This window comes from Lontra canadensis, unplaced genomic scaffold (genome assembly GCF_010015895.1).
Source record: "Lontra canadensis isolate GAN:19392208 unplaced genomic scaffold, GSC_riverotter_1.0 scaffold21, whole genome shotgun sequence".
In the NCBI taxonomy this organism is placed as follows: Eukaryota; Metazoa; Chordata; class Mammalia; order Carnivora; family Mustelidae; genus Lontra; species Lontra canadensis.
In genome coordinates this window covers 11,226,450-11,252,690 of record NW_022631015.1, presented here as the reverse complement: position 1 = coordinate 11,252,690, position 26,241 = coordinate 11,226,450, and the positions used below count along the sequence as shown (strand labels likewise).

The 26,241-nt window shown below is 44.4% G+C and overlaps 1 protein-coding gene across 3 annotated transcripts in view; it reads left to right on the top strand.

The window, feature by feature from the left end:
• ADTRP (androgen dependent TFPI regulating protein) overlaps positions 1–26,241 on the top strand; it is a 65,979-nt gene that overhangs the window by 22,214 nt on the left and 17,524 nt on the right. For all 3 annotated transcript variants that reach the window (XM_032861786.1, XM_032861785.1, XM_032861784.1), the window contains exon 5: positions 23,070–23,185. In XM_032861786.1, coding sequence (XP_032717677.1) covers positions 23,070–23,185 — 116 coding nt within the window. The remainder of the gene's footprint in view (positions 1–23,069; positions 23,186–26,241) is intronic.

Genomic DNA, 26,241 nt, shown 5'->3' with positions numbered 1-26,241 from the left:
AAAATATATATATATATATATATATATATATATATATATATATATTGGATAAACTAGTTAAAAAATGTTAAAAAAGAAAAGAGTATAAGTTAAAAAAATATAGCAGAAGAAGAGAAAAAAAATTGAAAAAGAAAAAAAAATTAAATTAACTGCACAGCTAAATAATCATGGGGAGAAAGCCATGAGTTCCGTGCTTTGCTTTCTCCTCCCATCAGAGGATATTTGAAGCAGAGCTCAAAGTTAATAGAAACCATGCAGCTCTTGTATAGTGAGAATTGGAAATACACTCTCTTCAAAAAATAACTTTGTAACCATATCTTGATTGACGCCATTTTTATCAAATGTAATCTCACTATAGGGAGCCTGCATTATATATTTTTATATAATATATAACCAGCTAATACATATAATTATTAATACATATAATAATAAGAAAGACATTTAACTTTAACATGAGGCAGTGATAACAAGCATTTCTAGAGTGCCTTCTGTATACCAGGCCCTCTTCTAAGCACTAAGGATGCAAAAACAAACCAACCACAGAAATCTGTCCTTGTAGAGAACATATACATCCTAGTGGGGAAGACAAGCAAATGAATAAAGAATAAATGATGTCAAGTACTTTAGTGAAAGTACTAAAACTAAAAATAAAGCAGGGTGAGGGGACAGAGCACGGTGTGTGTGTGTGTGTGTGTGTTGTGTGTGTAGAACTATTGGGTCTATAGGATATAGGGTAATCAGAGTGGTCAGGGGATGTCTCTACGTTAAGCTGATGTTTTCAGAGAAACTTGGATAAAGTGAGGAAGGAAGCTACTGAAATTTTGTTCTGCTTGGACATGTTTGAGATGCCTATTAGACAACAAAGCTGAGGTACAGAATAAGCAAGTTGTGTATAGAGCATAAGGGAGATTTCCAGATTGGTGCCATAAACTTGGTTGTTTTCATCATAATGATTCTTTTCCAAGTTAAATAAGATCACTTAAAGAGTAAGTATGGTTGGAGAAGATACCTCAGGTTGAAGCTTTAGAACCTTCCATTTTCCATGCCTGGAAGGGAAAGCAAGAACATTTGACAAAGGAGGTTGAGAAGGAGGTACCCATGAGTTAGGAGGAAACCCAGTGGCCTTTGGCCTCCCAGAAGTCAAGTATGCAAAAATTTCAAGAAAGGAAGTCAAAAGCTTCAGAGAGGTCAAGTATGATGACATTATAATATGACTTGAGTTAGAATTTTCCACTCGTTTCAGCAATATCGAACTCTCTGGTGACTTGCACAAGAGCAATTTGATGAGGTGGTGGTAAGGGGAGATAGAGCGTCTGTCATGCTGTATGCATTAGTTTCCTGTTGCTGCTTAACAAAGTAACACACACCTAATGTCTTAAAACAACACAGATTTATTACTGTGTAGTTCTGGAGGTCAGAAGGTCAGAATGGGTCTTCTGGGATAAGGTCAAGACATCAGTAGAACAGCATTCCTTCTGGAAGTTCCAGTGTCCTTACATTTTCCACTACAGTCTGTCTACCTTCCTTGATTCACTCTTCTCCCTTGTTCTTCAAATCTATTTTATCATTACATTCTGAAATCTTCTCTGGCAATTTTCTACTCTAGACAAGGTCCACGTCAGGAAGAAAATATGACCACCAACAATGAGCAGGAAATAGTATTGAGAAAGAACTTGTCCTGTGACTCTAGGGAGGGTAGAGACACACCAGAGAAGTCCATGAATGGCTGGTTTCGTGGTATAATACAGAAAAGGTCTCTTCCAGAGCCTTGTTCCCAAGGTCCTGAGCAAGAATGAAAAGGCAGTGATTGGCTACACAAGGATATTTCTTTGGATATTTTCTTCAGGTTTAATCATATGATTGTCCTCTTGTTTGAAACCATTTGTAGCTACGCCTTTATTAATTCTAGTCACTTCCTAATCTTGGAGGGGTTAGCTGTTCCAAGGCCTTCACCTGGGAACACTGAGAAGTTGAATGAATGCTTCAGGCTCAGCGGTGAAATCAGACGCTAAACCAGCATTAGGGAGGAGAGTTAACTGAGGAAGGACAATGAAGCCATCTTGCCCCTCAGGAAGTCTTAGGGTAAACAGGAGATTGTGATAATGAACTGCCGAAGGATTACCAGTCCGCTCACAGGTTTATGTAACTAGAACCAGTGATCACTGGACCTGCTTGCTTCATCTTTTTTTTTTTTAAAGATTTTATTTATTTATTTGACAGACAGAGATCACAAATAGGCAGAGAGGCCGGCAGAGAGAGGGGAGGAGGAGAAGCAGGCTTCCTGCCAAGCAGAGAGCCCGATGGGGGGCTCCATCCCAGGACCCTGGGATCATGACCCGAGCCGAAGGCAGAGGCTTTAACCCACTGAGCCACCCAGGCGCCCCTTGCTTCATCTCTTGAGAGCAGGAACCACAATGGCCAAAATTTATCTTTTTTTATTTTTTAAAATCCTGTTTCAGAGAATCTCTAATGTGTGCTGAAGAGTGGCTTGCTTTCACAATTCCATTATCCTGTGGTTTTCTAACAACAGGCTGCTTTCTAAATAAAAAAATACCCCTTAGAAAATACATCCCAAATTCAAAATTTAGGACAAAGGTTTTTTTATTTTTTTAATTTATTTGACAGAGAGAGAGAGAACAAGAGAGGGAACACAAGCAGGGGTAGTGGGAGAGGGAGAGAAGCAGGCTTCCCACTGAGCAGGGAGCCAAATGTGGGGCTGGATCCCAGGACCCTGGGATCATGACCTGAACCAAAGCAGACACTTAACAACTGAGCCATCCAGGCACCGCCCCCACAAAGGTTTTTTGGTTTTTTGTTTTTTTTTTAATGATCACAACAGTATACATATTTTCTAAGACGTTATTAGGCATTTGAATAATTAAAATCCTTCCGTGTCCTTGAGGGTGTGTTGGTGGGTCTCCCCTCCTCTGTGACATAATTCATCTTTACTTCTCTGGCAACCAAGGAGAAGAATGACTTTATATTGGAGAATAAGCAGATGGAGAAACTCACAACAGAAGATCCTAAACTTCCGAATAACCAAGAGAAAGGAAGAAAAAAGCTAAATGGGTGGGTCAGAGCTAACATCCCATGATCTCAGAACAGAAGTGAAAATACCCAAGAGCAGCCCAGCAAGGAGAGCCTTCTCTGTCAGATTCCAAGGAACATCCCTGCTTGATGAGAAAGTCAGCACAGAAGAGCCACGCCATGCTTCCGGCTGTTTCAGAAGCCTACTGCCAGCCACCCCAAGACCGCTGTGGAGCCCGGTCCTTGCCTGGGGCAGGGAGCTGCCCAAGGGCTTTCTCCTAGCTTCCACCCCCTTTCCTGGTCTCAACACCGTCCCTGTTGAAGAGCTGTCCCTTGTGCCGAACTGGAAATTCAAGTTTGTCTAAGTCCATCTCTCTCTCACCTCCACGTCCTTGCCTTACCGGGCAGGGGAATATTCCTGCAGGGCATAGTCTCGTCTCCTGGACAGAGGTGATTCCACTCACCCTCAAGCCATGGATTCCTAGCTCTCAAAAACCTTGAGTTTTGCATGGCTGGCCCTGCCCTTGACTCCACCCCCCACAATCCCATGGGGACATCCGTGTCTACAGGGGATTCCTTCTGCAATTGATTCCTAAATTTTACCAACTCCACCCCCCTGCTGGTAGCCTTACGCACTTACCAGCTCTATTCTTTCTCACCTTCATGTGCTCATGAGATCCACCCATCTTCTCTAACCTTTCTCCCAAGAGCAAAGTTAAGGAGGAGTGAGCCCATGGGGTCGAGAACAAGCTCTGCACACTGAGCTGCATGGCATTAGGTGGCTGGTCGCCTTGGGAGTGGGAGTGAGAGCTTTGCTTAAAGTGGGGATCCTGCTTTTATGTTCAGTGTTTCTACATGAGCATGGAGTGTATCCTTGAAGCCTTTTTTCTTTGTTTTTTAGAAGAAATCCTTGTTGCCCTACTCCCTGTGCTTTTGAGGGAGAGATAAATGAGGGAGTTTTGGGTGTCATGTTCATGTGTGTTGTGTGCTGTGTGTATGGGGGCTGGCGATGTAGGATCCAGACAGAACCCCCACCTTCACGGAGTGTATAGTCTAGTGAAGGGATGGATATTAATCTCCCAACTTAATGTATGAGGACAAACTTTTAAGTATTCTAGGAGAAAGACCAGCCTAATATGGATTTGTGGGTCAGGAAGATAAGATTAGGTCTCTGAAGATAAGTAGCTGCTCATGGGTAGGAAACAGGGCAAAAAGAAGTTCAGGCAGAAGTCAGCACCCATGTGAAGCCCCTGGGGGTGGGAAGGAACTCAGTGTGCTGGAGGAAGGGAGAGCAGGGGAGGTGTGCCAACTAGGAGGAAGAGCAGCTGGCGGGGTTGTGGGAGCAGCCCGGGAAGGCCAGGCTGAGGATTGTGCATCCTGGTTTTCCCACCATGGGAAGACTTTGCAGAGTTCTTCCTGTGGTGTGACATGACCTGCTCTGTATCAGGAGAGGCCCACTCTGGCTGCCATCTGTAGAACATTGTGCAAGTGGGGAGACCAACGAGGATGCCATTGCAGGCATCCCGGTGGGAGTCCTGGTGCTTGGGCCAGGGATGTCGGTGTGGAGATGGACAGAAATGGAGAGACTACAAGAGTATTTTGAAGGCAGAATTTATAAACATGCTGTTGGATTAAAGGCAAAGGAAAAAAATCCAAGATCATGCCCCTGATATTTAGCATGAGAAACTGGAGGAATTTGCATAGATGGAGAAGACTTGTAGAGAAGGGGAGAGGAGAAGGAATCCAGGGACAGGGAGAGAGAATCTCAAGCAGACTCCCCATTGAGCACAGAGCCTGACCAGGCACTCGATCCCGCAACCCTGAGATCATGACCTGAGCTGAAATCAAGACTCAGATGTTTCACCAACTGAGTCACCCACATGCCCTTGGCTAGAGCTTATATTTAGGGAGACAACTTGGTGTGGTTGTGATATGTGTCATGTGCCCACCGCTGTGTGAGACACATGGTTAAGACTTTAGCAAATGTGGGCTTTCTTTTCCTTTTCTGTAGCTGTGGCCTTTTTGTATTCTGTTTAGCACCCAGAAGACCTAATGATCCTTCTAAACTTGAATGGTGGGTCTACCTATAATTGGACGCGTGTACCCACATACATGTAGGCTTAGGGTCTGCCATCAAGCAACATTGGTGGTTGCATTTTCAGTCCTGACTTGGAAACTCTAAAATTACCAGATGTGCCACATGGATCATTTATTACTCAATTTCCCTACACTGTGGTGTCCCAATGCTGATCCTCTCAGAAGGAGAATCTCCAAGTCCCCGAAAGATCTCTGGTCCTGCAACTGTGAGCCATCACCTATCTTCATGGGCCCTTCTTCTGTGAGTACATCAGGATTAAAAAGAAAGCATTTGGGGCCCCTGGGTGGCTCAGTGGGTTAAGCCTCTACCAGGATCCTGGGATCGAGCCCCACATCGGGCTCTCTGCTCCGCAGGGAGCCTGCTTCCTCCTCTCTCTCTGCCTGCCTCTCTGCCTACTTGTGATCTCTGTCTGTCAAATAAATAAATAAAATCTTAAAAAAAAAAAAGCATTCTTGAGGGACAGCATTTTAAAAAATACCGCTTTTGGTCATTATTGTGATTGCTGTAATTTCTTTCTAAATAAAAACCAAGGGGCAGATGAGAAACGTGATGCCAGGGCTGTGTAGTTGGATGGGTTGGCATTGATGGGAGTCTGAGGTTGAGTTCACAGTTACACGGATATTCTTCATTTTCCTTTGGTTTTCTGGATCCGGCCCTGGATGGTACACTGATGTGGTGCCATTGGGCCAATAAAGTTAAGACCCAATTCACGGACAAATGTGGGTGTCTGGAGGGGCTGAGCAGGTAAGGAAACTGAGGGAAGCCAGCAGACAGAAGAAACCTCACCGAGATTCTAGACTTCACTACATTTCTCTGTAATTTTCTTGTCTTTGAAAAGAGAGCAGTTCTTTAAGCACAGCAACAGTGAGAAGGGAGAAAAATCCCCCTTAGTGCTATGGAAACAGTAGGGAGTCATCTCATATGGTCTAAAGGGGTACCTGTCATTAGGGGGAAAAAAAAGAACAAACGCAAGTTGGAAATCTGCATTTTACAAAACATGAAACCTCCATATTTAAAAATAATGGCTCACAGTTTTTAGGACACTGCTAAGGGGGACAGTATATGTGGCTACTGGGTACAGTTTTGTGGGCTGGGTGCCTTTTACAGCCTCTGACTTGTAGGGTCAGCTCTGTGATTAGTTGAATGTACTTTCCTTTTAATCAGATTGTGTTTTTTACCATGAATGCCTTTCTCACTGATCATGATGGAGAAGATCAAAAACATAGCAGCTTCTTATTCTGCTGATTTCGACCCATGTAAGACGACCTTGATTAAGTCTGGAAGTGAGGGCTGGGCTGTGAGACGTATACTTGTGTGGGAAGCTGGAGTTGGCATAATCTGGGTGGAACTTGGACTTCTTAAATCTTTCATTCATGCTTCCGTGAAATTTTTTTGCATATACCCATCATCAAAGTATATCTTTTTCCCAATTATCTAAGAGTTTCTGAACCCTATGGACACTCTACTTCTTGTACAATTGGGGAGAGGCAGTGTTTTCTTTCAACAGACGCTTTTTGCACATTTGGACCTGCCTATCTTGTTGTGTATTTACTTGCCATCTTTGAACAGCTAAAGTAATTGAAAATGTCCTAGATGTCACTAAAGAGACCCCCCCCACACACTTAACACAAAAATCTACAGTCATGTCGGCTCATACCCTCCCTGTCTCAGCACTCAGAGAATCAGCTACCTAATTATGAATGTTTAAAAACAGAATGAAATCCTGATGTTAGTAAGTGGCAAGAGGGCATGGGCATTGCTTGAAAATGCTGCTTTTTGCTATTGCCTGAAATAGCTGACTCAAACAGACAATAATATGGTGATCGTTCCCTTTTTCACCATTTCATGACTGACAATAAATATTCTCTTATTCATTTTTATTCAATATGCACTTATAGCAATGATTGGCAGAGACACTAAAATAATTAACCTACCTATCAAATAGTATTTAATAAAAGTCTTTTGTCTCCTATCAGCCCAGGGAGGTTAGTATAAAGCTTATATGTGGGAACATTTTAATTAATATGCATACTTTAACTGACATATTTTAAAATACTTTGCTAACCTAATAATGTCAGAGGTAGTAGCATTAAAATATCATGATGATCACAGAAATTGTAAGCCTGACACAAAAAGTGCTTAAGAAATATTTGTCAAACACTATTTGACAACTGGAATATGAGTTGCATATCCAGGGAGAATATTTGTGGGTTTTTTTTTTTTTGAGGTGGTGACTTCTGGAGCATGGCACAGATAATCTGAGACATCTCCAAGTGTAGGTCATCAGGAAATGACCATCTGGAGAAGCATTTGCTCTCTTCACACGTGTTAAGTTGCTTCATAGGCTGAAAAGTTGAAAGGGATAAATTATTAGGGAAAAGGGCACTGGAGGTTGATCCTCAAAGGTCAGATTAGGGTGAATGGAAGCAAAATTTCTTTGCTCTTTATCTAAGTTGCAAAAAAGGATTGATCTCTGATGTTTCCTACAAGTTAATTTTTGATTTCATGAAAAGAATTGCCTTTAAGTCCCAGAAAATCCCAGTTTTGGCTCCATTTCTGCCATTGTCTTACTGCATGATTTGCAGAAAGTTGATAAACCCCTCTGGGTAATAGGTTCCTTAAAATAAGTGTGTTTAGCGGGTGAGCTTCTGACTCTTGGTTTCAGCTCAGGTCATGATCTGAGAGTCCTGAGATTGAGCCCCGTGTCCAGCTCTCTGCTCAGAGGGGAGTCTGCTTGACATTCTTTCTCCCTCCCCCTCTGCCCCTCCCCCTGGGTTCTCTCTCTCTCCCTCTCTCAAATAAATACATAAATCTTTCTTTAAAAAAGGTATTCTGTTCTTTTTTTAAAAAGATTTATTTATTTGACAGAGAGAACGCAAGCGGGGGGAACAGCAGAGAGAGAGGGAGAAACAGGTCCCCACTGAGCCGGGAGCCTGATGCAGGACTCCATCCCAGGACCCTAAGATCATGACCTGAGCAGAAGGCAGATGCTTAACTGACTGAGCCACCCAGGTGCCCCATGACTGTTCTGTTCTAACTCTATCCCATCCCTTTCTCTGATTCTCCTTAAAAAAAAAAAAAAAAAAAAAGTTTCCTGTTCTTCTCAATGGTATTACTAGGAACAAAGAAAATAATATATGTAGAACATGGAGATTTCAGTGATCCATAAGGACCTGTGCCCAGTCGTTGTCTACTTGGAACCCCCTTTACTCCTTCTTCATCCTCCACGGAGTAAATAGCAAGGGATAAAGCCCAGAACCACACATAGCTCATAGAATCCCTTTCTCCATATGGTTCCCAGTGAGAGTCATCAATAAAAAGCACTCTTGTGAGTGGTGAAAGAGAAGAAACGATTATTCTCTAGTGGTGGCTGAAAAGAGCTATGTGGGAAAACAGACACAAGGTTAGCCGTGGCTACCTGGACAAGCACCTAGGAATCACACACTTTACAAGCAGAGGCCATCAATGGTGGGAACTCTCAGAGATTTATGATCTCACAGAAGATCTCAGAGAAGTTTCCCTGACTCTTACTACCCTACCCTTTCCAACAACTGCCTATGCCTCTAAGACCTTCATTCTTGCTGTCCCTCAGTGGGCTTCTGTGTTCCTGCTGAGATCCCGACTGATACACGTTCATAAAATCCCTGCTTCCTTCCAAATCATGTCCACACCCTTCATGGGGGCGAGTTATTCATCTGAAGGAAATGAGGTCTTGAGTGACTTCTGTTTCTGGCTGTAATATGCAACAGGAGTCCGTCCCCGCCCCCCACCAAAAAAAAAAAAAAGAAAACATTACAAGACACCTATAATGTTGACTAAAACATTTTTGAAAAGATGTTTAAATGTCTGACTTACTGACAAGAAAGTAATGGAAAGTCCCCAAAGCTAAAATAAAACCAAAGAGGAGCTAACAAAGAGAGGGAGGTGCCATATTTAAAGGCGGGAGGCCATGTTTGAAGATAGAGTCACTGATTATTTCCTAGAATATTTGAAAAATTAATCCTCAGATTCAAGAAATAGCAAAAATCGCCATGCAGGATGAAGGGCAGACATCTAGCCACTTGTGTGACCCTGCGGACACCTTACATGTGAAGAAGATGCTAGAAGCAGCCAGATTAATGAGCTGGGTTTCCCAAATAGCAACTACTGTTAGACTGAGAGCTGGTTTTTCATTAGCGACAAAGAAGCTGGGAGACAGTGAAGTAACAGCTTCAAGCCTTGACAAAAAAAAAAACCAAAAAACAAAAAACAAAAAACCCTGCCAGCCTATTTACTCCCTGAAAGTATCTTCTGAAACAGAGGCAAGATAAAGACATTGTCAGATGCGTGGAAACAGACTTTTATCACCGACAGGCCCTCAGTAATGGGAAAGGCTAAAGGGGAAGCTTCAGGAGGAAGGAAAATGATCTCAGAGGGAAGGACGGAGATACCAAAAGCAAATGGCAAGCAATTTGCTCAACTTATGGTGATTTAAAAAAAGAATGAGTTAAAATGCTGGATGAAAATAGAATGTAAATTGGGAGGAGGACGATTGGAATGAAGGCATTCTAAGGCTGTCTTGGACTGTGGATGGAAGTAGGGGGGAGGGGCTAGAGATAATGACTTCTATCATACCGTACCAAGTTAAATGAGCATGTTATAATGTCTAAAATAGCCACATGGAAATGGAGTGTATGACTTCTGCATCTGTAGGAGCAGAAAAGCTGAAGAGGAAAAATAAAACTATACCGATGAGAATTTGAATTCATGGTCAGGGGCTTTTCTGAAGCACAAAGAAAAGCCTGAGAACAGGACTCCACATGGGATGGGTTCAAACCCATGAATGTAGGCGTGCTTTATGGCAGACAGGCCTTTGTGTATGAATAAGATACCTCTTCCCCTACAAGCATTTCTACCCCTTCCCAAGGCACAAATCTCTAAATTATGCAACTAACCCCTAATCAAACTATTCCAGTTGATAATGTAGTCAGACATGGGGAAAGGAGTGGCAACATGGGAGGGTCAGGGTACATTTGAGGGGAAAATGCAAAGTGTTGAAAGTGGTCCTTTAAAAGGGATAGGCATACGCAAGGAAAATAAACGATTCAGCAATCCGGTTTTGTTCATCCCTTTATCAGGGACAAGAGCCCTGTTCCCCCAAGGCGGGTTGCACGGGCTGCTCTTTAATAATACTAAATTGTGATTATAGATGAATTTGGTGGAGTGTTCTCCTTTCTAATCCTGGCAGGTGTCCCTGGAGGGGTGGCCCTTAGGCATTTCTGGAAATTAAGGAAAGGCTCTTGATCATAAAATGATCTCTCGAGGTGACTGGATTGCCTGCCTTCTACGCTGGGCAATGTGACAATTAAGCTCGTGTGTGTTTCTTTATATTCTGGCACACGCTGCTTCGTTTGTATATAACTAATGCTCGGGGTCGGGTTTTTATGTTCTCAGGATTGCTTGATTTGCTTTCTAATTAACATCAACATGGGAGTTCTGGGCAGACCTATAGAACCACCTGGGCTACCTCACCAGGGGAAGGGTGAAATACAAGTCCTGTTTGCAAACTAGGATATGCCCCACTGAGAGATTTAACCAGAAACCAAACTCCCGGTGCTCCTCCAAGCCTCCAGTAGCTGCGAATGCCCCAAGACAAAGACTTTGCCCATGTAGATGCTGCTTCTTCCTCACCACATCCCGCCATTTCCCCATCCCTTCTATTCTTGTCACAGTGGTCCATCTTGTCCCCTTAGCTTAGGGCCTTGCTGAAGCAAGAGGGCAGCCTGATGCTTGGCTCCTTCTCTGAGACTTATTCTCTGGCTTCATGTCTTCCAAACCAACCACTCTAGGAGAAGATGAAAGGAAGGACATGCCTTCTCTCTACCACCCAAGGCAAAGCTAAATCTCAAGTTATAACTTCAGTTTCCAAAGCCCTGCCTTGATTCTTACCAGGATTTGTGGGGGGTGATGGTGGGGTTGGCTAATTATGAGTTTCCTTATGGGCAGACCAGCCACACGAGAAAGCAGGGAATCCTCTCTGAATGGAACCAGACCCATACTAAGGATCATCTATGCTTACTCCACTCGTTCCTTGTATTCTGGTCACCAGCTATCTCCATGTGGCCAGCGAAACCCTGGACTCCTGCCTTTGTCCCCCCACTTACACATTTCTCAGCAGCATTTGGCAGACTTGACTTCTTCCTTCTTGAAACTCTGCTTCTTTGGCTCAAGTGATACCACACTGACTAGCTTTCTTCCTACTTCGGTCTCTGCTGTGTCCTTTAGCCGTCCTCTAAATAATGGTGTTCTTCCAGGCTTGCCCCGGGCCACCCTCTCTATCAGGACTCTCTCCCTAGGAACACATCCATCCCCATCCAGGTGTCCAGTCTGCAGCCCAGCCCTCCTCTGAGTTCCTGACTTGCGTCTCTGACTACCTTATGCGGCTGTTACAGATGAATCTACAGACGTGTCCCAGACACTTCTGAGTCAACAGGCCCTGAACTGGACATGTTATTCACGCTACCAAATCTGGCCAGGGCTCCTCTCTCTCAGAAAATGGAGCCGCCATCTTCCCCATTGCTCAAGACAGAAACCAGCCTTGACCTTGCTACCTCCCTCCATCGCACCATCCTCATATCCAATCCATTAGCTAATCATGTCCATTCTACATCCAGAATGTTTAGCAAATCTGCTCACTTGCTAGCTCCATTGTCAACATACTGGCAACCACAGGCTCTTCTCATCTAAAGCACTCACCACCTCCAAACTGGTCTTCCTGCTTCCATGCTCAGCCTTCTCCATATAGCAGCAAAATAGACTGAAACTGAGTGTTCCCTCCTAATATTCTTCAGTGATTTTCTGTTACACTTGGAATATACCCAAACTCCTTCCTGTGGCCTACCAAGTCTGATGAACATGGCCTCTTCTCTGAGCCTGCCACCCTTCTGGAGCTCTTTCCGACACCATGACCTTTGCCCATGCTCTGTTCCCTTTACCAGAAATGTTCTCCTTCCTTTCTTTCCTGGCTCACTCTTATCATTTAGATAAGACCTCTTCAGGATGGCCTTCCCTGTCTACCCTACTTAAAGTATGCCCCCTACTTTTCTTCTGGTGCAGATTCCTGTTTGTTTCCTTCATACCATATAACATGTTTGGTATCCGTGTGTTTTTTTACTTGTTTATGGAAAATCTTGCTGACTAGACTATAAGATCTCCAAGAGGAGGGACCACAAATGTTTACCTTTTTTTGAGTTTTTTTTTTTCTTTTGGAGGCAAGAGGAAAGGCATAGGGAGAGGGAGAGAATCTCATGACCCTGAGATCATGACCTGAGTTGAAATCCAAAGTCAGATGCTTAACCAACTGAACCACCCAGGCACCCACGTTTACCACTTAATCCTAGCACCTCTCATAGCACCTTCATAAAGATTGTTGCATGGAAGAATGACCACCTCTTACTCTGGTAGCTTTCCTGTGCCCTTGACTTGCCCCAGAGTTTCTCCTCAGGGGTCGAGCGGGGTGTGCTGGCATGGAGGGGGTGTTGGAGGCAGAGAGGAAGCTTTGGGAGGTCTTCCTTTAGAGTATATGGCTGACACTAAGTGCTTTGAGACTGTAAGGTGTTCTTTTGTCCAGAAAGTTCTAAATGAGAAGAATTCTAGAGGGATTATGGATGCCTTGAAGTATCTGTGCAGATTTTGGTTGTTCTGACACATGGTACACTATTGACTGACTTATGTTCAAAGAGATGCACAGAGTCATGGCAATTATGTATCTTTTATTAAAGGAAAGATACTTTTTTTTTCTGATCGGGACTGAGGCTCAGAGGTGGATGGTTTTAGGCAGAAACGTGTTCAGGCTTTTCAGGCAGACACCTTCCCTCCTCTGTTACCAGCATCGACAGACGCTCATTAGGTAACTGAGTACTCATGTAGCCAAAGGGAACTCAAGACGCCATTGCATCAGGGAAGAAGATTGGGAGAGGCTGAAACTAAGAAGAATGAAGACGTGACCACGTTGGAGGTAACCAGATGGAAGAAAGGTGGTCGAAGGAAAAATAGGGAGAATCCACTGAAAGAACAGCCTCTTTCCATCTCTGTGAAAGTGTGTGAAAGGCCGATTTCCCAGCATCTTTAGTGCTGGGCTTGCCTGGTTGATGATGGATCCAACCATGGGTTTCTACTGACGAGCAAAGAGGCTACTAATGTGGTACATTACTATATGTATGTGAAAAGTGAACCCACAAATGTAGAATTCAATAGAAATAGGAGAGGTTCTTTGGTGACCTCCATGGAACCTAGCATTTGAACACCTCAAGAGTAATCAAGAGTCTTCTTATGTTTTAATTTAATTTAAATTTAAAATTTTTAATTTTTAATTTTAATTAATTTTTAAAAAAAGAAACAAGAAAAGCTTCATAAAGCAAGGGAGAGTTTTGCATTTCACTTCCCTCCATAGGAACAGATTTTACTAGTGAAAATTCAGATTGAAAGGCTAAACAAAACAAAACAAAAACCTTTGTGGTTTTTTGTTTGTTTGTTTGTTTGTTTTCTGAGTGTGGAAACCAAAAAATGCTGGACTTATTGCACAGGGTTATTCCGGAGAGTTTTCCTGCTATGAACTAGTTAGGAATAAAAGCTTGTGTGTTTTGGGCGTCTCTCTCAAAACACAATCTAGGAACTCATAAAAGCCACATTTTACTATGCAGTGGTGAGAAGGAATTTTCTGACCTTTTGAGAAATTTTGTTTTGTTTTTCCTAAGAAAACTGCGATAAGGAAGTGGAGCAAATTTCTTGGCAGTGGGAGGATTGTCTCAGTGCCCCAGGCTTGCATTCCCAGGGGTGTAGGGGCTCCTAGCAGGCCTTCTGTCATTAAATTGTCCTGCGTGCGGTTCCCAAACTTTGCACTCTGAAACTCGTTATACTTTCTACCCACCCTTGGGGTTTCTGGAACAGATGGAAGTGGCAGCCGCAGAGACATCCCCATGCTAGCCCTTCCCGGTGCCCAGGGGCTCCAAGGTCCAAGTCCAAGATTACCATGAATAAAAGCTTTAAACCCAAAGGTACAAGTAACTGGACAAGAAACATGGGAGTCAACCTAGAAGGAAGAACAAGCGAGTGGGAACACAAGAAACCAGCTCCTGGGTGCTTGTTGCAGCCTTCTTGTCTCTGAAACTGCAGTGGGGGGTAGAGAGATGGGGGAGGGGGGCTCATGCCTTAATACCTTCGCAACATGTGACACATTCAACCATATTTATCAAAAATTTCTCTTTCCTTTTTTTTTTTTTAGCTTAACTCCAGACTTTCTTTTCTTTTTTAAGATCGTATTTGTTTATTTGAGAGAGAGAGAGCATAAGCGGTGGGAGGAGCAGCAAAGGGAGAGGGAGAAGCAGACTCCCCACTGAGCGGGGAGCCCGACGTGGGACTCGATCCCAGGACCCTGAGATCATGACCTGAGCTGAAGGCAGACGCTTAACCAACGGAGCCACTCCTCCAGACTTAACTAACTGCTCTTTGTCAACTACCTCTGCAAGATGCTCTTCCTTTGCTAAGTACTCAAATCAGGCATTCTCGGCTAGGATTGATTTTGCTCACCAGGGGACACATGGCAATATCTGGAGACAGTTTTGATTGTCACAACGGCAGGGAGTGAGGGGGAGAGGGGGTAGGTGCTCCTGGCATTCAGGGAGTAGAAGCCAGGAATGCTGCTAAGCACCCTACCATGCCCCTCCCAGCCACCACCTCCTCTATGGGTGAGACTCCCCCCGCTGCAGTGACCTCATGCATCCCACCTCGTGCACCTACAGACTACCCCTAAACCGAATGACTACTTGTGTTTGGGAAAGTCACCAGGCAGTACCTGCTGTGCTTGCAGAACAGCTGGTGAGTCCCTTTAGGAATACCCTGATGGGTCAGCGAGGGAAAGCCAGAGTCAGGAAGGAGAAACTGTGGAAACCCGTCCATCATGGGATCAGTCATGTGGGGAGTTTGGAACTCTGCCCTGGCCCTTGGGGTCACAGGGTGCTTTCCTGCATTACTGTTATCTCCCAGGGAGACCAGCTGCCTGCACGTTGAGTCCTTTATTGCCATTATGATGTGGTATCTGAGGGGAGGCGATGGTGCCCAGAGACACCATGGCTCTTAAAGCAAGAGCAGATTCTCGTGCTTCTGAAACTTTCTCTTTCTTGAAAAGAACAGTCTCCTCCCTCCAACTTGGAGCAGCTTTCTAGAGAGCTGCCCATCTGTCTCTGTCTTAAAAACAAGTCTCCATGTGTGCTATCTGGAGCCAGGCACAGAAGCAGGGAGGAAGGGCAGATTACACACTGACAAAGAGGAGGAGACACAAAGATGATAGTGAACAAAACCTGGGGCGGTTTCCGCCTGGCCCAGTCTCGGAACAGAGAGGGTCACGGCCGGCAGATCCCAAGCACAGCCTCTCTTGGCTATGTATGTTTAGACTTCCTGTGGGGCTGCCGGCTCCTGGAGGGTGACACCTCTATAATTGAGTCTATAATCAAGTTGCCATGACATTGACACCCTGAGCTTATTCCCAGTGGTCACACTTGCTCACAGGTTTCCCTGTGACCCGCAATGCCCACTTTTCAGCATTTGGGGCACCACTGATGGCCGGGGCAAAGGATAAAGGCCTGAAAAGGGATTGGTATAACCTTGTGACGGTGGACAGTCTGGCACGAGGCTGCCCGTGTCAGTTGAATGTGGCCTCAGCAGCTGTCTTCTCATATCAGAATGCCAGACTGTCCTCCCAAGCTAGACAGAAGACTGTCCCTTCTTCTTCTGTCCCACTCTGTTATTTCATTGATTTGTTCATTAATACCTGAAATTTTAGGTAACCAGAGTAGATTGAGTACTGTGTTGGGCAACTGGAGATGAAATGGGGAGAGCCCTAAGCTTCCAGGTGGTTCCATCCCATGTGGCCAGTATCAGGTGAATGCAATCATGTGATGCTGTGATGCACGTGAGCACGGGGAGGGCCAGCTGTGCCAGGGAAGGTCACCTACTGGATGGTTCGGGAAGGCTTCGAGTGCTCCCTGGAGGTAGGAATATCTGCACTGAGCCCTGTAAGGTGCAGAGAAGGTGGAGGAGGCTGATGGAGGGGAGGGATGGGGAGGGAGGGACCTGTGGGTGGAGGAGGAGAAATTAGGGGGTGGAGGTGGGTGAGGGCTATAGGTCATAGAAATAAAATGGGCAAGGTGACCCGATCATCAGGGGCTCTGCAGGCTGCATTTGGGACGTAATTCAACTGTGTGATACATAAGTTCAAATACAGAAAATTGGGCAAAAACGCATTTACTGAGAAGAGGAGGAGTTCTGAAAAAGTCAGAGACGAGAGCTTTGCCCTCAGAGTTTATAATTGGATGAAACTAGGAGAGAAAAATTGGCTGCATAATGATTAAATTGTGGTGTCACAAATAAAACTGAATATAACTAAGCACTGGGGAGTCAAGTGCAACCCCAGAGAGCTGTGGGAGGGACAGGAGCGTAAGCATCTTGTGCAAAGGCAGCATGTGACGTGGGTGTGGTGTGGACACGATGTGGGCCCCAGAGGTTGCAGGAAGGGCTAGGCACTCAGCTCCCAGAAGCGGGATGGTTTCTTTGGTGAGGCTTCTTATTTGTAGGAAGGGGCTGTCAGTGTTACCCCTGACTAAATTCCTCCAAGCCCTTAGATCTCTGTGTCATCAACAGTGTATAAGACCTTCACTCCAGGCTAAATGGAGAATAAAATACTGGCTGTTGTCTGACTCATAATGGGAACAAAAACAAGCAAAAACACCCATCGGGGGAAAATGGTATTTCTGGAGTCCATCTACTATTCTGATCACTGGAAGCCTACATAATTATGCAACATTATCTCCTTACTGGCAGAACCCCCTTCTAGAGATTGCTTTTCATTATTCTGCCTTCAGATTTTATCAGTTTATGGAACCTAGATCTCTGAATTGTTCTGCTTCAGAGACACCGCCTACTAGTGGAAAATACTAGTGGAAAAACTCGATTTCCCCTGAACACAGACAAACAAACAAAAAAAGGGACTATTTATTCCAACTCTCTCTTTCTACTTTGGCTGTCTGGAAACATAGTGCTAAGTTTGAATCTCAGTAACAGCAGCCCAGAAAACCTCTGGTTGGCATATTTGCATCTCAGTGTTTTCCTGGGTCCTAATTTTCTTTTATATCTTCTCATGTTAATGTGTGCGCTTTTGGTTGTGAGGCGTCTCAACGGTGTGTGTGGAGAGTTGGGAGGGAAGAATTAAAGAGCTCAGTAAATGGGGAAAAGAGGAATTCTAGGGAAGAGAAGAGAATGAAAGACCAGGATGAGGAGGAGACTGGTTTGTGTCAAAGGAGGGAGAGCCTGTGGAGACACTGTGGAAAATGAGAGGGAGAGATGAGATTAGGGAAAGAGGGTATTCAGTGGACCAAAGCAGCAGGGAGCCATTGGAAGATTTTGAGCAGGAGTAGCAACGTGAAACTTGTTCTCGGAAGGTTGGTCTAATTGGAGCGTTGAGTATGTACCAAGGTAGGAAAAAGCTAGGGAGGGGATGCCAGGAGGAATAAAAGCCTGGGCAGCTGTGGGGAGAATTAGAAGGAAAAAGTGAATCAAGTTTGAATATAAGACAGGGAGGAATGAGTCCTTGATTACAGCAGGTGTCTAGGTTGTTACTACAGCCAGAGAGAATTAAATAAGGGGAAAGGATTTGGGTGCTTTGGAGAGGTATGGAGCGAGAGAAGAGAACAAGAAGGGGCAAATATATTCCTGGATTGCAGGTCCCAAGATCGCAGGTCTTTTTTCTGTCTTACCCTTAACTGGCTCGAATGAACCTAAATGGCCACTTCTTCACCACCCTGGAGGCTGTCGAAGCCAACTAGCTTCCTATTAGGAGAATGCTGCTTTTGAGATGTTGGCCGAACTACGTATTAATCCAAGGACAACAGTGTAGTAAGTAAGAAATCACTTACAAATGCTCTTTCGAAGATCCAGAAAGTTATCATTTAACCACCTGTTCAATTCATGTACAAGTTCATAAGTAACACCCTGCTTTTCTTCCTCAGCCCAATGGAACATTTACTCTTTCCAGGTCAATAAAGACTCTCCATGTTTCTCCCAATCTTTTATTATGAAAATTTTCAAATAAGCGCAGTCAAAAGAATTTTATGGTGATCACCTGTGTTACCTGCGACTTAGATCCTACTCCTCATAGTTAACTGAATTCACTTTATCTTGGATCTGTGCATCTACCCATCCATCAACTCATCTTATTTTTGACATATTTCAGAGTAAATTGCAAAAAGTCCTACTCTTCCGTGGTAAATAAGACTTTCAGTTTTTAACTTACGTTTTCTGAATTTTTACCAAGCTGGGCTGTTGTCAGCCCACCTAGGTAGACTGTAAAGATCAAAGGGAAGATTGTGGCTCTTTCTGTGGGTGGGTTATCTTCCCAATCCCCCTCCCCAGGCATTTATAAACATTGGCTCTTTAATTATAGTGGTGCCTAGCTTATGCTCTCGAGTTTCAAGAAAGTGGAAAAGGGAATTTTTACCAATCCAATCACAGTATCTTTTAAACTCTGGTACTTGAGGCCAAAAAGAATAGTATAGGTAATATAGGTGGAAAAAATTTATAGAAAAATAAAAAAGTTGTCCCCAGATGTATAAACAATATAGCCTACGTCTACATTTCTGAATTCCCATGTATCGGATGGACTTAAAGCAAAATTGTAACTGTAACAACACAGAGATCTTAGAGAGTACAGATGGCTTCTGCTTTTGGATATAAAATATTCCCAGGAAGACCTTCACTGTTGTCCCAACCTGTGGGTTTTAGAGGCAGAAACTACAGTGGTGAAGAATGAGGTACAAGTTTTTAGCTGGCAAATGAATGGTGGTTACTGAAATCAGAGACGGTCTTGTTGGGATTTACAAAACAATTATTACTGCGTGTTTTTACCACATGTAGTTTTCGAGCTTAAGGAACGTGATCGAGCAGTGTATTAACAAGCCTGAGTATAATAGCATTCTATTAAGGTTTGTTTTGCCATCCTTTCCGTGTCTGTTGTATTTACATTCATGTTTTAATTGATGTCTTGGCCATGTGTTTGCCGCTGAAGAGATTGTGTAAAGACTTTCGTTTTTGTCATACATAAAAAGTGTTATATTCCATGTATGGTGAGTAAAAAAATATCCTTCATGTCCTCAGAAATGAGATCTTGCCAGTGGAATAAAACTTTATTTTAAAATATCTATCCATTAGCACCATAAGTAAACAAAAAATATTGTCTTAGAGACTTGGGGAAAAGGACCTCGGGTTGGAAAGCATCAGTGTGCGGAACTGATTCTCAGATGTAAGCGTTGCCTGAACAAGGGAGGGAGGCAAAATTTGAGACCAAACACAATGCGGGCAATATTATGTAAGCTCATTATGAGAAACAGCATCTCAAGGAGAAAGTTGCTCCATGACCAGTCCGAGAAGGTCGAGGCTGGCTCGTTTCTCTTGGTCAACTCAAATCAACACAAGGGCTAGTCTGACAAGGAAATGAAATCGAGGAAAGAGGCAGAGATCATATTTTTAAATCTTATTATCTGATTTTTTAAAACAATGTAGAGGTTCCCTGAATTTCTTTCAATGGAGGAAATTAAGTGCTCTTGGCTCCCCAAGGATCTTAGAGATAAGAGTGTGACCATCCTAGTCTTATGGATTTAGTCTTTGGAACCTGCATGACAGTGATGAAACACTGTTGGCTCCATGGGTTATCTCAGGGATTAAGGCTTGCCTCTCTCCTAAGAATCAAGCAAAAGCATTCTGTGGTACATTTAGCCTCAAACCAGGGAAGCTGTTTGTAACAGCTATGGGCTCACTGGCATGAGGCGAGGAAGAATAAGTGTTCACTATGTTACGCGTAACACTCACGTGACCCTGTAAGAATGCCCTGCGGGCTGGTAAGTTTCAGTACTTACGTACAAGGCTATTTTGCAACCAGGGAATTTAAAGCGCATTTCTACACTAACCTTAATCATTTCTTCATGCTCAGCGTTCCAGCTCCAAGATAGTCACATGGAAGTAGGCATTGCACCAAGGACAGGAAGAGAAGGCAGGATTTAGTAGAAAAGGATGGGAAAAGAGCAGCACTGTCCTTTTAACCAATGCATCTGGAATGAGATATTTAAAGGAGAATTTCCCCAAATGATGGCTAATTGACAAGGAAAGATAATTTGATTCCATCGTCTCTGTTCATACATACTATTGTTTCAGCCGGTGATGTTTTGTTTACTCTGGAAGGAAATATTTTACCCCCTCTGAGATAATTAATTTTTGTCAGCTTCACTGTTTATGAGGGAAACTGAGAAACTGTTAATTGAAATACAGAATGAGTCACTGTTTTCAGTAATTTTTGGCAGCATTCTAATTTGTGTCAATCCCAGCCTAATTATTAGATTTTTTGGAAGCGGAAAGCATATTTGATTTTTCTCTTACTGACTTTTTTCTTCTTTTTTTTTTTTTTAAATATATGCTGCCTGACAGAGATTATACAATTGATATGAACACGAGGTAAAATACCAGTACTTTCGAAATACCAGGAGGTTTAAGGTGTTACGCTTGGCTCCTCACACTAGCCCAATGTTCAGAAAGTTCACAGACTGTGGTCCTCCTCCTCCTCCCAGCCCCGACGAAAAACTGTGATTCTTTTAAAGACCTTTTAGCTGGTATTAAGCCACAGTATATGGCCCGTCACTAATGACATCACTGGAGTAAACTTCCCAGAAGTCATCAGTGAGAATTCATTTGGAAATCCAATTGAATGTCACTTGCAAAGGGCAGGCTTCTAGAGGAGGTGACCAGTCATGCATTCCTGAGTTATTTGTTGTAAAAGCATTAATCACTCTGAACTCATTTGCTCCAAGTGTGAACGCACTACATTATTCCACAGGAATTCTGTTCCCCGTGATCATTAATGTAGAGAGCTGAAGCTGCTGACTATGGGCAGGGTTAATAAAATCTGTCAGATCAATGGCCAGGATAATGGGACTGTTAATGCCTTCTAATAGAAGTTGGATCTTTCTGGTTGCAGCAGAGTGGAGGCAGGAGGAGAGGCAGGGGACTGTGCTGGGGAGACGGCCCCATCACTCGCCTCCTGAGGTAGCCTCTGGGTGAAAAGAGCATGGATGTCAGTCGCCCAGCGTTGCCAGGGCTCCGAGGCAGCGCAGCTGGGAGTGGCTGGGAGCGTGGGCAGCAGCTGTGGGCTGGGGAGGGAGCCACGGGGCAGACACGGGGAGGCTCTGTGGCCATGCTCCAGCTGCTTGCCTGCCTGCATCCAAGCGCCTGGCACTGTGGGCTTCCTAGAACCTCGCTTCACCCTGCTCCCCACGGGCCACTGATGAGCTGAAGGACGACAATCACAGTGATAATCGTGGCAATCACAGATAATGCTCACGGGCACCTCTCAGGGCCCAAGGACGAAGCCCTTTCTATGCTCTAATCTCAATCCTCAGAGCCGTCCTCTCTGTGACATGTGGACTATTCCCTATTTGGTAACAGGAAATTGAAGTTCAAACAGATTCAGTAACTAGTCCAACGTCAGATCCGAAAGTGCGTTCCCTTAATAACTATGCTCCTTTATTAGAGGGAGAGACGCAGAAGCTATAGCCTCAAATCAGACCAAAGAGAGGTGCAGGATGTGACAGTTGGCCCAAATGTCTTGTCACTTGTATATGCAACCTGTCCGTATGTTCGGGACCAATCCTGGACAAAGCCTATAGAAACCATGGTGTGTCTGCAATGTTGTTGTTCTAAGCTTTGCTGCTAAAATGTGGGTACTGGGGCCCATAGGAAGCCTCATTGCTTTTTGCCACCCACCTGCAGCCCTGTTGGGGCCCCAGGAGGCCCTCTCTGCCATGCAATGCCCTATTATTAAGACTGATTCCTTCTCATTCCACCGCTGCCCGATAAAAACTTGTCACATTTCTTGTCATCCAAGGGTCTTGATCTCCTGACTATCCCTAGTTCAGGTTCAAATGAGAAACTGTGGCCCCCTGGGGATGCCTCTGAGCACAACACTGACATGACTGATAGCAAAGGCCACCCCAGGGCCCCAGCCACAGAACTGAGCACGGGAGCATGGTGACACGGGCTCTGTGACATTTCTAAGCCCCAGCGATTACCCTAATGGAGGTGCTGACCCCACTGTCTTGGGGCTCAGGAGTGGGAATGGGATGTAGTTCACAGGTAAAGTCTAGAGAAGCAAGAGGGCTGCCAAATGCTAAGGAAATGAGGGGCTTGAATGAAAGAGGAATCATAGCTGCAAAAGCAAAATCTGAAAAATACACTGTTCAATGTTCCCAGTAAGCAGCGTTCTCCACTCACCCCACCCCCAGATCTTCCAGCTACACCTCCTAAGTGCTAGACGACATGGCACAGGATAGAAAGGCAGTCGGACTGAGTGAGAGAAATTAGCAGGAGGAAAATGCAGGGACAGCGCCGTGGAAGATTGCGTTGGCCGCGTAGAACACGAATGATTCGAATGTAGGGAGAGAAGACATTCCACAGAGTGCGGAGGGGATGAACAAAAGTGGGAGGGTGGGAGCAAGCACACTGAGTACAAAGCGGTGTGAAGGAAAGGTGAAGGAAACAGCCGTGTTCTAGGGGAGGAGTGGGTGTGGAAGTGTGGGTTAGGGTGCGCACCTGGGGCGGGGGGAGGAGGACAGTAAGCAGGAGGGAGAAGGAGGGTAGCACATTACTGAGACCGTTGGTGGCCAGACAAAGGAGTCTGGGCCATCACGGAAGGCAATAGGGAGCCACAGCAGGCCCCAAAGCATCTACTGAGCATGACCTAAGCCAAGTTAGGGGACATCTCATCTGGCAGTTGCCTAAGAAGGTAGACTGGAGAGGAAAGAGAGAATTAGGGGCATGGCATGCAGCGGGGGCAGCCTGACATTATGGTTTTTCATTTTCTGTTCTTCAGCACACATCCATCCTGCCCTTTGCACTGGTGGAAGTCGTCCTCTGGCCGCACTGCTATCCACAGAAGAAGAAAGGTCTCACCTTGTTGGCTCTCGCTAGTCTTGTGTACATCAGCAGGTAAGAATCGCAGAGAGAAAATCTACTTAGGCTTTTTCCTTCAGGATGGTGAGGTACTCCAGAAGGAGCATACTGTTTTGTAGGAATGCCTTTATCTTGGGTTAACAGGGATTTAACCATCATTAAATTTTTAGGTAGGAGAGATTCTTATTGTTTGATGTTTTGTTGTTGTTGTTGTTGTTGTTGTTGTTGAAGAATTTATTTGACAGGGAGAGAGACGGAGAGGGAACACAAGCAGGGGGGACTGGGAGAGGGAGAAGCAGACTTCCTGCTGAGCAGAGAGCCCAACAAGGGGCTTGATCCCAGGACCCTGGGATCATGACCTAAGCCGAAGGCAGATGCTTAATGATTGAGTATTGTTTGGTGTTGATGCCATGGAAGCATCATGTGCCTAGGAGGATACAGGTGTGCATGCACAGGCAAGTCACGCATTCCTTGCTCCCTCTCAGGAAGAAGTCATCATTGCAAAGCTACACTTACTAGTTTCCCCAAGAAAGTATTGACCATTGGTTCCATTTACAATTAAAATGTTTGGATGTTTATAGAAGCAATGTCCAAATAGCCAAGCTATGAAAAGAGCCCAGAGGTCCTTCTACAGATGAATGGATAAAGATGTGGTACAAGATATATAGTGGAATATGATGCAGCCATCTAAAAGGATGAAATCTTGCCAATTGCAACAACATGGTTGGAACTAGAGGGTATTATGCTAAGCAAAATAAGTCAATCAGAGAAGGACAATTATCATATGATCTCACTCATATGTGGACTATAAGAGACAAAACAACAAGCAGATCATAGGGGAAGGGAGGGAAAAATAAAACAAGACGAAACCAGAAAGGGAAACAAACCATAAGAGACTCTTAACTCCAGAAAACAAACGGAGGGTTGCTGGAGGGGAGGTTGGTGGAAGGATGGGGTAATTGGGTGAAGGACATGAAGGAGGGCACGTGATGTGACAAACACTGGGTGTTGTATACAACTTAGAAATCACTGAACTGTACCCCTGATACTAATAATACACTCTATGTTAATTCATTGAACTTAAGTTAAAAAAATAAAATGGGAAAAATTTTAAAAAAGAAAAAAAAAACAGTAAAATGTTTTTTATGATCTGAAGCATCCAAATATATTCCAAAATATATTATCCAAATATATTCCATCTAAAAAGGAACGTGCTCTGTTTGGCCCATTCCCGTTGCCTGTTTTTTATGGGCTCATTTGCATCAACATCTGGCCCTAGAGCTCCAATAGGGCATTTGGGCAACTGCCTGGAGGCTTGCAGAACAGCCTTTTTGGAGGCATGAGAGGTAATTCAAGGAGCTGGCCTAATTTTCATTATTCAACCACCTGGTGACACCAAGACTCAGAAGGGCTGCTCAGTGGTCTGTAATCAAGGGAAAACCCTTGGCATTCCACGCAGTGATTGGAAACCCCCTTTTCCATTCTGTCACCTCTCATCCACTACCATGCTCTTGCTCTATGGATAGGGGCCTGCCAAGCATAATACATCTTGACAGAAGCTAATCAGGGTGCTCCTTCTCTAGCCTAGACTGCATCAGCTGTTCCCATCAGAGAATCTGGGTCATCCCCCAATTCCTCCCTATTCAGGGAAAGTTGAACTCAGTAGAGGGCTCTGCTAGAGATGGAAGCCAGAAAGAGAACGTAATCCAAGGGACTTGGGCTCTCCCAGTGCCTGTTTAATTGGCTTTTGCCATCCTTTATTTCAGAACTTGTAAGCTTTGTGCCCGGAACTCCGTTGATGGTTCTTCCCTTGCCTTTTCAAATCCTTCTGCTATGTAGTCACCTCCCACCCTTCTGCACCTCTCCTTCCCTGAATGTCCCAAATCTTTCTTGCTTCTCCTCTCTAGAAGAAAGAAAGTACTTGCTCCATAAATCTACCCCAAGACTCCAGTGATCTAACATGTTCTCCAGTCTGGGCCTCTGCATTTTTACCAAGGATACTTTCAGAGAGTAGGTGATAGTTGGGAACCTACTGGTGGTTGATATCTGGAGCACAGTGTTGAGAAAGATTCTGATACGAGAAAAGAGTTTTGTCTTCCTTTAGCAATATCTGCTGATAGTGTAAGAATGGAAAGTGGCAGGATATGTGCCATGTATTTGCCATATCTGGCTTAACCCAAAATAATAAATCCCTAAAGATAGACTATCTGGAAACTGAGGTTGGGTAAGAGTGTGTATACATCAAGATATTTTTTCCTGTTGTCATGTGTGGAGCAGAAGCAGAGTGGTGTCTGGCTGATTATGTATATGAATTTCCATATTTTGTTTTTGTGTGTGTGGACTTCCATCTGATTTGGTCTTCCTTGCTGAGTGTAACTTTTGGAGTTAGTATACAAGCAGCATTTTGTAGTCTGTTAACTTTTTTTTTTTTAGTTTGTTTATTTGTTTTTGCAAGAGAGAAAGGGAGAAAGACAGAGAGAGAGGGAGAAAGATCACAAGTGGGGAGAGGGGCAGAGGGAGAAGCAGGCTCCCCACTGAACAGGGAGCCTGGTGCAGGGGCTTGATCCCAGGACCCTGATATCATGACCTGAGCCAAAGGCAGACGTTTAACTGCCTTAGCCACCCAGGTGGCCAGTCTGTTAACTTTTTCTACTGAAGGACTTGGAATTTGGTCATCAATTGTCACATCTGATTCTTGCTCTTTCATCTTCAGAGACCAATGGAGTAAAAGACCACCAAAAGCCACTGGTATTTGGGGGAGAAATTGTGGTGGCCATAAAAGTGAGAAGCAGTGATCAATAGGGCTTGGTCATGCAATCTGACAATGCAGGGAAATGGGGGGTTGGAGAAAGGAGGTACAATGAGATGGGGTCCCGTATGAATGTATCCTCTGACCTTTCAATCATTCATCAGCTCCAGGCAGTGTGCTAAGTGACTGAGGATATAGTGATGTGCAAGGCACCATGCCCCCTTTAGGGACTGTCTGAGAGAGAAGAAAGTGCCCAAACAAAGGGACGATAGGCGGAGGGGGAAGTGCATGGTGCTGTGGGTACCCAGGAGGGATGTTGAAAGCTAGCTTCTAAAGGAATTGA